The 17225-nt window shown below is 29.6% G+C and overlaps 5 protein-coding genes across 5 annotated transcripts; 2 read left to right on the top strand and 3 right to left on the bottom strand.

Moving 5' to 3' along the window:
• Positions 1-487: 487 nt before the first annotated feature.
• LOC128964860 (oxygen-dependent choline dehydrogenase-like) lies at positions 488-2584 on the bottom strand. Its single transcript, XM_054311514.1, has 3 exons — positions 1654-2584; positions 1203-1416; positions 488-1052 (listed from the first exon to the last, which is right to left on the bottom strand). The coding sequence occupies exons 1-3, from the start codon at positions 2582-2584 to the stop codon at positions 488-490; spliced, it is 1710 nt and encodes a 569-aa protein (XP_054167489.1).
• A 384-nt stretch (positions 2585-2968) lies between these two features.
• Positions 2969-4039, top strand: LOC128964850 (3-oxoacyl-[acyl-carrier-protein] reductase FabG-like). The gene is made up of 4 exons (XM_054311503.1): positions 2969-3002; positions 3134-3555; positions 3642-3748; positions 3841-4039. The coding sequence occupies exons 1-4, from the start codon at positions 2969-2971 to the stop codon at positions 4037-4039; spliced, it is 762 nt and encodes a 253-aa protein (XP_054167478.1).
• Positions 4040-10914: 6875 nt separating this feature from the next.
• On the bottom strand, positions 10915-11847 carry LOC128964842 (glucose 1-dehydrogenase 2-like). Its single transcript, XM_054311491.1, has 4 exons — positions 11830-11847; positions 11399-11788; positions 11206-11312; positions 10915-11113 (listed from the first exon to the last, which is right to left on the bottom strand). The coding sequence occupies exons 1-4, from the start codon at positions 11845-11847 to the stop codon at positions 10915-10917; spliced, it is 714 nt and encodes a 237-aa protein (XP_054167466.1).
• An 826-nt stretch (positions 11848-12673) lies between these two features.
• Positions 12674-15611, bottom strand: LOC128964833 (TBC domain-containing protein kinase-like protein; the record flags this gene model as incomplete). The annotated part of the gene is made up of 6 exons (XM_054311479.1): positions 12674-13194; positions 13280-13489; positions 13574-13966; positions 14038-14796; positions 14894-15139; positions 15386-15611. Coding segments are annotated over 6 exons (2355 nt in total), but the record flags the coding sequence as incomplete, so codon positions are not given.
• A 903-nt stretch (positions 15612-16514) lies between these two features.
• On the top strand, positions 16515-17221 carry LOC128964248 (protein FAM32A-like). Its single transcript, XM_054310823.1, has one exon. It carries the CDS (start codon positions 16637-16639, stop codon positions 17054-17056), a length of 420 nt encoding a protein of 139 aa, XP_054166798.1. The 5' UTR covers positions 16515-16636; the 3' UTR covers positions 17057-17221.
• The last annotated feature ends 4 nt before the right edge of the window (positions 17222-17225 follow it).

Here is a 17225-nt window from a genome sequence, read left to right as displayed (position 1 = left end):
ATACTCTTATATTCTATAATGAAATTTGTTAGTGTAAATAATAGACTGATAATTAAGCTAGTAAAAATTGTGTAGTTTGAATTTTTAATAATTTGATAGAATAATAAAAAATAATGTTAAACTTGGATTTTCTAATACGAAAAAACCATTTTAACTTTGCCAATATATATCACACATTTATTTTACTAATGTTGCAAACAATGCTTAGGACTATTGTTTTTCTACCATAAAGATCTGAATATCAGTCACATCCAATAATTATTGTCTTTAGTAGTCGATAGTCAATATAAAGTCAATATATTATTTAAATTGATATTAATTTTAATACTTAGTTTAATGATATAAAATAAACAAATAATGTAATCTTGTTTTTTTAATGAATTTAACTAACATTTTTGATTAACTAAAACATAGACTTTACAATATTTTATGTTATTTTTTTTAAAAAAATCCATATATAAATATTAAAGTTATACATTTTTTGTAATTATAAATCATCATGGTAATATAATGATTGATTATGTTGTTCATTGTTTGTGGTGTTGTTGTTGATGTTGTTGTTGTCATTAATAATCATTTGTGCGCCCATTTCGCCCACCAATATAGCGGTCGCCATTGTGTTGGCGTCGATAACATTAGGAAATACGGACGCATCGACTACACGAAGTCTGGACACGCCTTTCACTTTTAATCTGTTGTCTACTACAGTGTCCGACCGATTGATTGAACCCATACGACTAGTACCGATCGGATGTCCCGCATAGGCCGACACAGTTAGCAAACATTTGTGATACTCGGAACAGTCTGCCAGAGGGCGACCGTCTGAACACTGTTGGCAATTGTCGTCCATTTCCAGTGGTATTGGATCGATATAGTTGTCAATACTGGTAGTCTCTAAAAATCTAAACATATAGGCCGTGGCCCACATAAGTGGACTGTTATCACGTATAATATAGGGATAATAGGCAACCGGCGGTTCCCATATATCAGTCGATACAATAGTTATGTTACCCTTAGTTTCCTCCATAATGTCGGACAATGTTATGTATAAACTTTTATTTAGTCCAATATAATTAGATAATATAAATTCAATTTGTATAATATTTTCAATTTTATTATTATTATTATTAGTGAAATTTGACGGCACTTTTAATCGCAATATCAGTGCATCTGATTGTGTCAATGGACCGATACGTTCATACAGAGCCCGATATAAATCGGCGACACTTATTGTATCGATTAATGACTGTGTTTTCAATCTGAACTCAAATGATGCGGACACGTGACACAATAGGTTATGGCCTACGGGTATGTCCGACCAAATTTTAGTCGGTTTGACGCCATCTACAACTGTCGACAATTTGCTGGCCTCACCGATACCCGATAATTGTAACAACTTTGGTGTGTTCAGAGTACCTGGATGAATAAAACAATATAATTTAAATAAGTTAATACTATATATATTATATAATTATAATTAAATATATACTATTTAAAAAAATATTAAAATATATTAATGAGTGTATCTATCATATAAATCTATAATTAATTAAGTATATGATGTAATGTATTTTATTAAATACTTTAATTTAACATAATGTTAATATTATATTAATATTTATTTGAAATTTTTTTAATAAAAACATTTCATACCCGACGATAATATTATTTCGTTGTTAGAATAGACACTATATGTAAAATTATTTGTTAAATGAATAAACTCAATGCCATACGCTTGTGGCTGTCCATTGTCTTCCGATTGTTGTTTGATTAACACCTTACTGGCCATCGTATCGGTAATTATCGATAGTTGAGGACACAGACCGTTGTTGTTGTTGTTGTCGTTCAAAATATAAGCCATAGCTGTTGATAGCCGATGACCGTTGCGTATAGTTCTGTATAGTCTGGCTATACCTACATCACTGTCAACAGTATAGTCGACCACTTTGTTGCCCCAGTTTTTAAGTTGGCTTTCGATGGCCACAAACATTTCGGTGGCGTAGGTCTGTATGGATACGCCTAATGGCGAACTCGTAGTTTGATTATTGTTTCGATCAGATTTACTATCATTTTCTGTACGTATAAAATATGGCCTAACATCTGAATAAGACCATCCACGGGCACCGGTATTTTCATAGATACTATCAAACGATTTAGGACTACCTTTTATATAGAACATACCGTTTATGGCATGACTGCCGCCAAATAATTTGCCACTTTTGATATACTGATTACCGTTTGATCTATTAGTTGTGTAATCGTTTCGTACCGTCCAATACAGTGTCGGTCGCATCATATTTAGTTGCATTAGACCCGGTAAACGGGTCGACAACAAGTGTTGAGCATTGCCCGCTTCGACCAATAAAACACGATGTTTTGTGGCCGCCAGACGACAGGCCACTATTGAACCGGCAGTACCGGCGCCCACAACAATATAATCGTATTGAGTGTTATTTAATTGGTTGACACCGACTGAAGCCGTATTCAGTTTTAAACTGATTTGACGATTGTGTCTATCGATTAGCGCTAATGTTGTCAATAGCATCCAAACGCCGTATAATTTTGATTGTGGTATTAAAAACATTGTTTATTTATTTATTAAATATCTTTATTATATAGTTATTTACACTTATTAAAAAATTAATATTTTTTTATTATTATTATCAAAGTTAACATGGTAAAATTATTAGAAATAAGTATTACCTGTATTTACATTTACATTTGTTACAAGGCTTAAACTAGAAAATGTTTTTAAAAATATTTTACAAAATCATTATGAAAATGATAATTATTATTTATTAAATTTTGTATAGTATTGTATTGAAACAGATTTTATTAAAAAATTAAATTAATATTTTATTTTTTTTGTTAAAAAATCTAGTTTATTAAAAATATTTTTATATTTAAAATCAGTAAAAATTTTTAGGTATTCAATAATTATTGTCATTATTCAATAGTCAAAATAATTATGTCCTTAAAAGATAAAGTTGCCCTAATAACTGGTATTTATAAACTGCTATTAAAATTCACTATTATTAAAAAATTAATTTATCATAATTTTGGTTAATAACCTAATATAAACATATTTTTTGTTTGTTTTATTTTTTGAAAATTAATTGATTAATCAAATTAGGCTCCACTTCTGGCATTGGAAAAGCCATAGCATTGAAACTGTCATCAATGGGAGCATCGGTTGTCATCACTGGTAGAGATGAACAGCGAATCGACGAAGTGGTCGACGAATGCAGACAACTGACAGCTGGCGGTGACGGACAACAAACAACAGCTATCGGTGTTTGTGCCGACATATTGCTCGACGAAGATATCAATAAACTGTCGGACACTGTGCTGTCAGTGTACGGCAAATGCGATATATTGGTCAACAACGCCGGTGTCTATCGGTTAGCTGGCTTTGGTTCGGCCAACTATATGGACACCTATGACGAGGAGATGAAATTTTTACGATCCGCTCAACTGTTGACAAAATTGTTGACCCAATCGCTTATCGACAGTAAGGGTAGTATTGTTAACATATCGTCATATTATGATAATCCGGTTCGTTGTTGATGTTGTTGTTGTGTTTATACAATAGATAATAATTTTTATTAAAACTAAAATATTTTTATATTTAAAAATATCAGTTTCCGCTTGCATTGGCTAATAATATTAACAAAGTTTGTACAGATATGCTAACTAAATGTCTGGCACTGGAGTTAAAACCTAACGGTGTTTGCGTTAATAGTATCAGGTGTTTATAGTTAGCTAATAATAATAATAATAATATTATTAATTATTTTATTAATATTAATAGATTATCATTAATATTGTCATTACTATTAGTCCCGGTCTTATATCGACGCCATTAGTAACTAATAACCCAATGCTAAGCAAATGGGTTTTATCGCCAGATTTTATTGAGAAAATTGCTTTAAGACGAGTCGGTAGACCCGATGATGTGGCCAATGCCGTGGCTTTTCTAGTCGACGACAAGTCGGCTATAATTACAGGATTAAAACTTGCTGTAGACGGCGGTCATTAATTATAACTTATAATTTATAAGTAATATTTTATAAATAAGTAAATAAATAAGTAATGATATATATATACAGTATATATATTGTATGTAATACTAGTACAGTACTATGTATAGTGAAATAAAATTATATTTAATAATTTTATAATAAAAACTAATTTAAAATTAAACAAATTCCATTACTATAATCAATATGTTTTTTAAAAAAGTTAATTATCTGTTTTGTGTTGTTAAATAATAAACTACTAATAAATAATACTATAAATTAATATTTAAAAAAATAAATTGAATTATTGTTAACTACTGTAATTAATATTTAATAATTTTCAAAACTATATTGAATTTATTAATTTTGTATCTCAAAAAATTACACAACTATAATGTATAATTAGTTGAATAGGTTAGAAATGTTTTTATTTAATTAATTAATTAATTAATTAAAATTCCATTTGAATCTTGTATGGTTTGGGTCCATACATTTTTAAATTGTTAGGATCGCCATCAATACCATTGTTATCGGCCAATACTAAACGTTTGGTCGATTGTACTAATCGTACGATCATCAGGAATAAGCATGAAATGGCCAACTTTTCGCCCATACATTGACGCAAACCGATGCCAAACGGTATGTATTGTGGAAAACGGTTGGTCATAAAACAACCGGTTTCCGAATCAATAAAACGTTCCGGTTTAAATTCATCGCTATTTTCACAATCGTTATGGTTACGCAAAATATAGCCATTATATAAAATTACTATTGTGTCTTTAGGTATGTGTATTATATATTTGTCTAATAATAAATATATATATATATACTGTTAGATATTAATATATATATATTTATTTATTTATAATAATATTATTTAAAAACATTTAATAATTTAATTATTATAAATATTATACTAAACTTATTAAATTATTATTATTTATTGATAGATTCAAAATACCTATAGTACTTGTTTCCATTGATTTGTGAAACTAAAAATTCCGGGATTCCTGAATCGTAACGATTCGGCAATGAATGCCATCACATAATGACAACGATTGATGTCATCGGGTCGGAGCAATCGGCGGCCAATATTTTTGTCGATATCCGTACGAAACAATTGCTGTACACTGGGATAGTTGGTAATTAGCAGTATTAGCCATTGCATTGTACCCTCTAAAGTATCGGTACCCGTATCAAATAGATTTGATATAATTAGCGATAAATTTTTAACAGTCATATACTGGGATACATCGGCGCCGCTACGGTTGTCCATATGCTTAACATTGGCTAACAGAGTGTCACACAAGTCGTCTTCATCCATGCCCTCGTCCTCGTCATTATCATCATATTCAGTGCCAAATTTATTAACACTCTTATTATTATAATCTTTATTACTATTATAGTGTAACATAAACCATATCAGTGAATCCATTGACAGTTGACTGTATTTTTCGGGCCATAGCCGGGAATATCCAACTGAAAACAGGTGAGACGTTTAGTAGTATACGTCGGACACCCGATTCTTGCGGCAAATCGCGTAAATGTAATTTAGTTAACAAAAATTCGTCATCAGTTAACGCATTTCTATTATTTTAATTTTTTTTCATCAAAAAAAATTAATTATTTATTAGAAATATCAATACAAATATCAGAGAGAATCTTAAACAGCGGCGGCGGCGATGATAGCGGCGATGCTATTAATTACAATTATCTGGTCAACAATACGTTGAATTAAAATGTGTCCAAGGGCAATGTTGTAGATAATTTTATACTAGCTAAAATTGTAATTTGTCATTTTTTAATTAATTGTATGATTTGCCAGATAATTGTAGTCGACTATCATTTATAAATTTCAAAATTTAAAAATCAGGCATATAATACAATTAATTAAAAAATGACCAATTACAATTTTATCTATAGTTAAATTATCTACAACATTGCCCTTGGTCACTTTTTAATTCAACGTATTGTTGACCAGATAATTGTAATTAATAGCATCGCCGCTATCATCGCCGCCGCCGCTGTTTAAGACTCTCTGCTAATATCAGAGTCGATAGATAAAAGTTTAGTTAATAAAAATATAACACAAATATACATACGATTTACCAAACAGACTATTGTTCATAATATTCATTGATATTTTGAATAAATATTTTTTAAAATAAAACGGAATTTTCGATTCTGTTTTGCTAATTGTTTGTAGTGTTGAGTCCACACAATCGCATATTATTTTAGCTAATCGTTTGCTTGAAGAATAATTTCTATATAACAGTATATATAAGATTATATATATATATATTAGAAATATTATTATTTAAATAATAAAAAACAATAAATATATATTTATTCTAAATAAATTTATAATTTAATTATTTTACAATAATAATAAAAAATTATAATCATTCTAATTAAAAATATATATTGTATATCAATATACTCCTATATATCAGGGTTGCGAAATGGTAGGGTAGGCTAATTATGATTAGGTATTATCAACCCTTGGCCTAAAGCTAAAGTTAAGGGGCCCCGTAAAAAATTTTCCAACTTACCAATTTATTTAAAATTTACTGGGAATATTGGGAAAATTTGGAAAAATTTGTCGTTTAAAAATGCAATAAAAATTGTTAATCCCACCCTATACCACCAAGCTTTTTTTGAGATTTTTGCCATTTTACCCCACCCTATACCCCCCTCTAAAATCGAAAACATTTCGCAATTCTGATATAAATTCAATATATATTTTTAAAAATATTGTTTAATAATTTTTTTAATAGAGAATATTTAAGTAATACATAAAACTTGTTTTATTTGTTTGTTTAAACAATTAAATTTTATATTTAAAAAAATAATATTATTTTAATATTTACACAGTAGTCTTGTGTCCGATACTTTTTAAAGCTACAAATCGTTTATCATAATCTGATAGTGATATATCGGTAAATTGTTTATTTGATAAGAATTGAGCTAGATTGTTTTAAATTTTGTTTAAATAAATAAAAGAAAACAAACAAATCATTATTTTCAATAAATTAAAAAATCTTTAAAACGCATTATTATACGCATATAAACAATAAACGCATATTAATTTGTTTTTTAAAAAGTATATATCACTGATAATAAAAATTAAATGTTAGCAAATGATAATACAGTACATAAATAATTTAATAATAATTTTCAAAATTTATATCAAACAATGAGTAAGATAAAAAACAATATGTACTAGATTATTTATACAATATAGTTTTATAAAGTTTAATATTGATTAATTATACTATTAGAATAATAAGTAATTAAATTTGAGTTTAACATTATATTATAAATATTAAATTAAATTATTGTTTTGTTTTCAAAATATAATTCTAATATGTTTTTCATATTACAAGTCATAACTAAGAATGAAATCAATGTAAAAGTACTTTTGAGACAACATTTTATTAAATAAAACTTTAGTTACTTTTAATTAAGTATTTCGAAAAAGCTGCAAAAATTTACAAATTAAGATATTTTATAATACAATCAAAATATTTATATATCAGTCAATTGATATTTGCATTAAAATTTTACTTTCATTTGTATAGTCAAAAATTAATGAGATTAACTGAATTGAATTGTAATTATTATAACTAATAATAAAAAATAGATAACTAAAATAAAAATAATATTTACACTTGGATTGAATGAATGATAAATTAAGTTTAATATATAAATATTTAGTTAGTATAAGACCGTGAATGTTGTCACTGAGGCCTGAATTGGCAAATAAGTTATAATAATAACTAAATTATTGTTTTGACTTAATGAGCTTTTAATTTTCATTTATACTTTAAAATATTTAAAAAAAATCATATTACAGTACAATCAACAACAACAACAAAAATATTAATTTAAACTTATAGTATACTTGTGTACAAAACGGGTCGTCCACTAAAATTTCGTACTCACTCACTCACTAAAAATAACTCAAACTTTACTTTTCAATCAATCAATAAATTATTATTAATTTCCGCTCCTCTCGGTGTCCTCTCATTACCATCGCTGGCTATCATCGGTACACTCACGCTAAGCACATAGCGACCACTACCTTCAACCGCTATAATATTATGTTAGCAAATTAATATTTAGTTGGTTTAGTCAAATGACCTAGTATGACAAAATAAACTGAACTATAGTCATGTAGGGTATCAAATGATTCAGTATGACAAAATACAAAACTACTCATGTGTGGTATTAAATAATTTAGTATAACAAAATAAACAGCTAAAATCATACTTTTGCCGCCATTTTTTGAAAAAATAAAATAATTTTGATCTATTATATCTTATTTTTGATGCTTTATACAATTCTTAACGTTAAAATTTTTACCTAAATTTTTTTACTTTGGTCGCCATTATCTCTATGTTCCCGAAGATATCAAAATTTTCAATACATTATTAGTAGTCCTCTAACCGAATCTGAAGTCAGAATTTCAAAATTCGCAAAAAAATATGCTACAGACACACAGACAGACAGACTGAAAAAGGCATTATAGATTTCAGTAAAAAAAACTTTTCAATTTTTTTTGAATATATTTTATTACTTTAATAAATATTTTATTCTTTTAAAAAATATAAATATAATATAAAAAATTATAACTAAATACAAGCTAAATTTATGGCCAGCGATTTGCTTGCTGTAAATATTTTTAATAAACTAGATTTTTTTTAACAAAAAAAAATATTAATTAATTTTTTTAATAAAGTCTGTTTCAATACTATACTATACAGAATTTAAGGAATAATAATTATTATTTTCATAATGATTTTGTAAATTTTTTAAAAAAGATTTTCTATTTTATGTAAATTTAAAAGCAATGGTGAATGAATTGCCCACTGACAACTTTAACATAACTTTAATGAAATATAAAATATTTTTTTAATAGAATATAAAATACTTTTTTAATTAATTAATTTAATTAAAAATTATATTATAAGTTATATTTTATAAATATTTAGTAAATAGAAAATATTTTATATTTTATTGAATTTTTGTTAAAGTTATTGAATTTTACAAATGTTGTCAACCATACATTTTGTTACGGGAGTAAAAAACCAAGTCATGATTTTAAAGTATAAATGATAATTAAAAGCTCATTAAATCAAGACAATAATTTAATTATCATTTATTATAGTTATTATTATAACTTATTTGAAAATTAAGGCCTCAGTGACAACATTCACGGTCTTATACTAACTAAATATTTATATATTAAACTTAATTTATCATTCATTCAATCCAAGTGTAAATATTATTTTTATTTTAGTTATCTATTTTTTATTATTAGTTATAATAATTACAATTCAATTCAGTTAATCTCATTAATTTTTGACTATACAAATGAAAGTAAAATTTTAATGCAAATATCAATTGACTGATATATTTTTATCGTATTATAAAATATCTTAATTTGTAAATTTTTGCAGCTTTTTCGAAATACTTAATTAAAAGTAACTAAAGTTATATTTAATAAAATGTTGTCTCAAAAGTACTTTTAAATTGATTTCATTCCTAGTTATGACTTGTAATATGAAAAACATATTAGAATTATATTTAAAAAACAAAACAATAATTTAATTTAATATTTATAAAATAATGTTAAACTCAAATTTAATTACTTATTATTCTAATAGTATAATTAATCAATATTAAACGTTATAAAACTATATTGTATAAATAATCTAGTACATATTGTTATTTTATATTACTCATTGTTTGATATAAATTTTGAAAATTATTATTAAATAATTTATGTTATATTTGTTATGTTATGTGTTTTATCATTTGCTAACATTTAATTTTTATTAAGTAACGGTAAACAAATTTTACTTATTATAAATTACATGATTTTAGTTTTATTTATTTATTTAAACTTATTTTATTGAAAACTTTTATAGAAAAAAATAAGATAAATAATTTTTAAAAACATTTTGCTTATAGTAATGAAATTTGTTTAATTGTGTTGTGGGCGGTTTGGTTTAACCTATGGATCAGTTGTCTAGCGTGGGTCGGTATGAGACCAACAACCGATAGTTTCCCTCAATTCCCACAACGGTATCAATTGTTCGGTCAAAGACTTCACAATTGATTTAGTGATCACTTGAAAGGCACTTTATGTGTCCATCAAAATGATGTACAGATCTGCAGTAGTGGTGACCGGAGTGTAGGCCAAGGATCGATCCGTTAGTACTATTGATAACTTCGATAACTTGTATGGATGGCCAGCGAAATGGTAGACTTGAAGTGGTAATCGATCAGACAATGTTTGAGATGGATGATAGTGTGGATGTGATGATCGATCCAGTGATTAGGTGAAGACAATAACTTAGACACAGTTTAGTTACAATACTTTATTATACTTAAGACAGTTAAAATAGTAGTTAAAACAATGGTATAAAAATGGTATAATTTAAGAGCACGCGAATGAATGCAATGGTGTATACACTATAGTAACTGATAGTAATGGTGTTTAGGATTGCACTGACTGTCTGGTGTGTCAGTACTGGTATTTATAAGAGAATAATGTTTAGGTATTTGGTGTACGGCTATTGGTTTGTTTGAATATAAGGACAGTTGCATTGATCGATCACTTGGCGCCAGTTATTGGTGTCATTGATCGATCATTCATAGGAAAAGGTAGGTATAGAGCGATCAAAATAATTAATGGATTCAAAATAAGGGATTAAATGCACAAAAATAGGTATCAATAAAATAATACAAAAATTAAACATTAAAATTAAGGCTAAATAATATATGAAATATGAGTTTCTCAACAATTGTATATTAGTTTTTATAAAATTATTAAATATAATTTTATTTCACTATAAATACATTATATAACTAATAATAGTACATATAATCAATGACCGCCGTCTACAGCAAGTTTTAATGCTGTAATTATAGCCGACTTGTCGTCGACTAGAAAAGCCACGGCATTGGCCACATCATCGGGTCTACCGACTCGTCTTAAAGCAATTTTCTCAATAAAATCTGGCGATAAAACCCATTTGCTTAGCATTGGGTTATTAGTTACTAATGGCGTCGATATAAGACCGGGACTAATAGTAATGACAATATTAATGATAATCTATTAATATTAATAAAATAATTAATAATATTATTATTATTATTATTAGCTAACTATAAACACCTGATACTATTAACGCAAACACCGTTAGGTTTTAACTCCAGTGCCAGACATTTAGTTAGCATATCTGTACAAACTTTGTTAATATTATTAGCCAATGCAAGCGGAAACTGATATTTTTAAATATAAAAATATTTTAGTTTTAATAAAAATTATTATCTATTGTATAAACACAACAACAACATCAACAACGAACCGGATTATCATAATATGACGATATGTTAACAATACTACCCTTACTGTCGATAAGCGATTGGGTCAACAATTTTGTCAACAGTTGAGCGGATCGTAAAAATTTCATCTCCTCGTCATAGGTGTCCATATAGTTGGCCGAACCAAAGCCAGCTAACCGATAGACACCGGCGTTGTTGACCAATATATCGCATTTGCCGTACACTGACAGCACAGTGTCCGACAGTTTATTGATATCTTCGTCGAGCAATATGTCGGCACAAACACCGATAGCTGTTGTTTGTTGTCCGTCACCGATTGGGTCAACAATTTTGTCAACATTTGGGCGTATCGTAAAAATTTCATTTCCACATAAGTGGATATATAGTTGTTCATATAGTGTTTTAAATATAATCTACATGGTCATTATTAATACAGTTTATTAATACCGGTAACTTTATCTTTTAAGGACATAATTATTTTGAGTATTGAATAATGAAAATAATTATTGATTCAATAGCATTGCTAACTAAATGTCTGGCACTGGAGTTAAAATCTAACGGTATTGGCGTTAATAGTATCAGGTGTTTATAGTTAGCTAATAATAATAATATTATAAAATATTTAATATATTATCATTATTATTGTCATTACTATTAGTCCCGGTCTTATATCGACGCCATTGGTAACTAATAACCCAATGCTAAGCAAATGGGTTTTATCGCCAGATTTTATTGAGAAAATTACATTAAGACGAGTCGGTAGACCCGATGATGTGGCCAATGCCGTGGCTTTTCTAGTCGACGACAAGACTTCTTTTCCCCCTGAAATCGAGAATTTTTGGATCTAACCCCCCCCTCCTGACCTGAAGCCAAAATGTTAGCGGGGGGGCCTACCATTTTTAGCCGTCTATGAAGTCTATATATTAACTTATTAATTTTTAATATAATAATATCTTTTTTTTTTGTAAATACATTGCACTTTTTAATAATTTTAATACAATACATTTAATCGTAAGTCATCATTATCAATAATTAAAAATATATTATTATTTTATTTTACAAAATAAATTTTATAATTGTAAATTCTAGTTTTATTATTTTTAATTTATAAATATACTAAATAATAATTAACATTAACAAAATATACGGTATATGAGTATATTATATAATTTATAATAAATAAATATATAAATATAAAGATTATAAATAAAATATCAATAGTTTTATAATATTGTAAATATCTATAATTTTAGATATTCTTAATATAAATTTAGATTTAAAAAAATATATATTTATATTTATTGGTCTAATAGTTCATTGGGAATATCACCAGTCAATTGCATGAGACACACCCTAACAGTATTGTTGGCAATTAATTGCACACATTTGTCGACATCGTTGACCACAACAGTGATGTGATAACTATTGTTACGATTGGACGAAACAGATTCAGTATTATAATCGGCGGCCATAACTGCGTCCCGGATTCGGCCGAATAGTTGAATGTCTTCATCAGATCTACAATCAATTATTAGAACTTTTACCGATTTATCGCTTTTGACAAACGATATGACATCTGTAACGTCAATAAGCGGACAGTTGTCTTGTTTGAGCTGTTCCAGTGGCCACAGTCCCCGTTGGACAGTGCTCTTGGGTGTGGCGCAAAACTGTCGGACCGCGTGTTTAACACATTTATTGATATCGATTTGCGGCAAATCGGAGAACACAAGTATACAGTCGTTGAATGTAAAGGTCAACAATTGGTCTCTCAATTGATTCAGTATTGATAAGCCTATGAACAGTGGAAACGATTCGTTACCTAAAAAAAAGTTTAAGATAATAGACAAAGATTGTCAATATAGAAATAAATCTTAATTATTATTATTATTATTTTCAGGTAATACCTAATAACAGTGTATCCCATAAGTGCATAATTTGATGCAACGGTAGTACGTGTGTAAACATTGTGAGAAACCAGGGAATGGCATAGAGATCGGCCATAAACTGTAGGCCATTCAAGTGATTGGCCAGCACTGGGTCCTGAAATTTGATTAATATTGAAAACAGTGCCAAATATTCTTGTATTACGCGACTGTTATCTCTCTGAAAGAAACCTATAAAGTATTTTTATAAAATAAAAATTTATAGATAAATGAAAACAGTTAGCTAACAGTCAGTAGTAGTAGTACTCTACTGACCCTTCAAATACTTGTGCGTAAAGGCATTAAAACAGGCAAACGCTTGCGGCTCGTTGTTAAAGTTCAATATAACAAACGGTGCGGCCAACGAGTCCAACCCTTGCCAATAGACATCGCCTTTGGCTTCGTTATGCCGAAGCCAGGCCTTCAGCACACGGGTCAGCTTTCGGTGACCTTGCGGTGAGGCCAACAGATCGTTGTACTGATGACATCGGGGAATGTCGACACTAATCTGCCGATCGGTTTGTGTTGCCGTCAATTTGTCAATCTGTTCGTATAGTAGTAGGTCTGACCATTTGACGTTAAGAATATGGGCCCAAGTGTGGCACCTGTACAGAGGCGGTATGTCTACTTTGGCCGACGATATCAGTTGGGTTCGGGTGAATGGCGAGCCTAACAAACATAAGTTTCAAACAAACAAACAAATTAATTAATCAAATTTATTGGCCAAACATCGGACTTACCATCGATGAGTCGCTTGAATATCATAATACGCTCGCACTGGTAGCTGAAGTCGTTCTCACGAATCCCGATCGGCAAACTCTGTAGACTCCAAACGGCATTGAATCCGGGCGTCAGTATTAGAGGACAGAAAGTTTCCGGCGGTAACTGATTAAGTCGTTCGACAAGACTGTCGATTGGTAGCAGTTTTAGCTGTCGATTGGCCGATATTTTAACGAAATTCTTTCGGTGAACAGTTTTGCCTGATTGACACTTGTCCTCCCGGAGCACAAGTGTCGGTAGTGTAAGAATCGGTGGCTTTTTCTGATTATTTTTCTCTTGTGATGACTGATCTCTGTTCGATGGAAACGCCAGACAATACAAATGATAAAACTCGTAAATAGAGATCGACTCGTTGGCCGTAAACTTGTTGTCCAATTTCGGATAGCGAACCAACTCGTCCAGTTGGTCGCACACTGGTTCGGGCACCGGTATGTTCAATATTTTCATTAGCTGCTTAACTGTCGCCCGATTGGCCGGTTTCGGATCGAGTGCCGACAGCATAAACTGTTGCCATTCGGTGGAGAGTGATGTCAGATTGGCGTCCAATTTGATCAGTACTTCGCGTGAGCTGAGACATTGAAACAGTTCGCTAGGATTGTCCGGTAGTTTTAGGTTTTTGTCCATCAATGACAACAATGTAAGCGCCAGTGACCAGACATCCGACGGGCGAACAGTTGCTATACCGTTGAGCTGTTCGTAGGGCAAGAAACGGATGTCATCTGAAAAAATAATAATAAAAAAGAGGGAACAGTAGGTTAATGTACTGTACATTTAAACTTTATACAAAATACCGGTGCATTCAAAAAAATTATTTACTTGGTATAAGCATATGGGCGTCACAGTGACGGCCAGATTCGGTAATAGCATTTAGGGCCCAATGTGTCAGTTTGACTGCCGATCGATGGCTATCGTATACGAGTGCGTCGGGTGTTATGAGTCCGTGAACACAGCCCATCTCGTAGTGCATGTGATACAGTGCTAACAGTGCACTGGTGGCCACCGCTAGCATATCGTGCACCGGTAGGTCATTGTTATAGTGTTCGAAGATTATAGTTATCCGTTCTAATCAACAACAAAAAATATATATAAATATAAAATTAAAAATCGAACATGTTAAGTTTTTAAAAATATTTATAAAGGACCTAGAAACATTTATAATGCTAATTGAACTAGAATAAATTATAACTAATTTATATTTACTATAAATATAATTATTAATTTACTAACTATAGTAATTTAAAATATTAAATTTAGCTAGGTTCTAAATTGAATATTTTTTTAAAAAAACCAAACAAAACAAAATAATACCTTTTTTATTTCGAATACAATCGAGATATCGGGTCATATATTTGTCGGCCAACCCGGTGTCGCGGGTCAGCCGATTGTTACCGTCGACCAGTGACCGAAAGTTGCCAATCATTGCTATCGATGCCGGCGTTACCGGCAGTCCATTGGCGCCGCACTGTTCCGACTCGTGAACGGCACTCTGGACGACCAGTGAACCGAATCGATAGTTGACCTGGATCATCATTATTATTGTTGACCAATTGTATCAATTAATAAATAATTTATAATTATAATCTAGCTAATAAAAAATAAAATTTAACTTCAAAAAAATGTATCATGTGTCAAAATGTTTTTGTTAGAGTATTAATACAGTAGGTGTATAAAAATTAAAAAATTAAAAAATATTACTGTACTAATATACTATACATAATTTAATTGTCATTGCTCATTTACTATATGCAACTTGTTGGCAATAGAAAATTTACTAAAAATATATATAAACATAAATTATGTCTATTTATACATTGTTCCCTATATATATATATATATTTGTGTGTATTCAAATCTGCTAGATTAATTAATTTAAAATATATTTTATATCTATTTAGACAATGTTATTTATGGAATAGTTATTTACATTTACATTGACAACATTAGATGTGTATAAAATAATAATTATTTACTGTATTTAAAAAACAGGTTAACTGACACATTAGTAAACGCTTATTATATTTAGATATTATTTTTATTGATTACAATGTTCATCAAATTATGTGCAGTTATCTGGTTTTTGTTTGTCAATACAGTATTATACTGTACATAAAAAAACTGTCTTACTTTGTGCTAAACCAAAACAATAGCAGACGCACCACAAGTACATAGATTATCATAGATTGCACTTAATATATATATACATACAATATTGCTTAGTGTGTAAAATAACTATGCCGTTTATAGACTCCGCCCCCCCTAAGCATTAGACTTAACAATTTTGGGCTCATTTATATACTACTGTATTGTTATATTGAAATTAATGTTTTGGTTTAGCACAAAGTGAGTTAATTTTTTTATATAAACACAATATGTTATTATTGTGTTTAAAATATAAACAAAAACTATAAACAAAATTATTAATTAATTAATTGATTCATTGATTTTCATCTGATTTTTGTTTGTATCTTCACATCAAAAGATATCATCAATTTTTTTGTGAATCAATAACTTTAACAATAAGTTTCAATCAATCAATAAATTATAATTGTTTAGCACATCATGTCTTCAGACGAGTACGAGTTTGTGGCCAAAAGTGCATTGAAGTTGAAGTCAGCCGACGGTATGATCACTAAGAAGTCGAAGAAGAAAAAGAAGAAGAAAGATATGTCTAAACTAACAGAACAAGAGAAAGGTTTATATAAGCAAATGATCGACAAAACTATGGCCGACAACAGCAACAACAACAACGTGTCTTCAGCTGCTTCTTCATCGTCGGCATCAGTTAGCGGTGGCAGTAGTGGTGGCCATTGGAGGACAGCCGCCGAACGCAAGTTTCTCGATCAGCAATATAAACGACAGACCGAACGGATTATGGAAAAGGCGAGCAAAAGTCATAAACAACGGGTCGAAGAGTTTAACGACCATTTGGAGAGTCTTACCGAACACTACGATATACCGAAAGTCAGTTGGACTAAGTAGTGGATCAACCGATTGATTGATTGGCGATAACGGCAATAGTTATCATCATATCATTGATGGTCGTAATGATTGTACATATTTATTATCGTAACATTAATAACTTCATTGCCGTATTAGGGGTTGACTTTGATCTCCCGATAGAGATAGAGAGAGAGAGAGAGAGAGAGAC

This window comes from Oppia nitens, unplaced genomic scaffold (genome assembly GCF_028296485.1).
Source record: "Oppia nitens isolate AA-2021 unplaced genomic scaffold, nextdenovo-longstitch-racon4-pilon3 scaffold15_pilon_pilon_pilon, whole genome shotgun sequence".
Lineage (NCBI taxonomy): Eukaryota > Metazoa > Arthropoda > Arachnida > Sarcoptiformes > Oppiidae > Oppia > Oppia nitens.
This window is presented reverse-complemented; position numbering and strand designations above follow the sequence as displayed.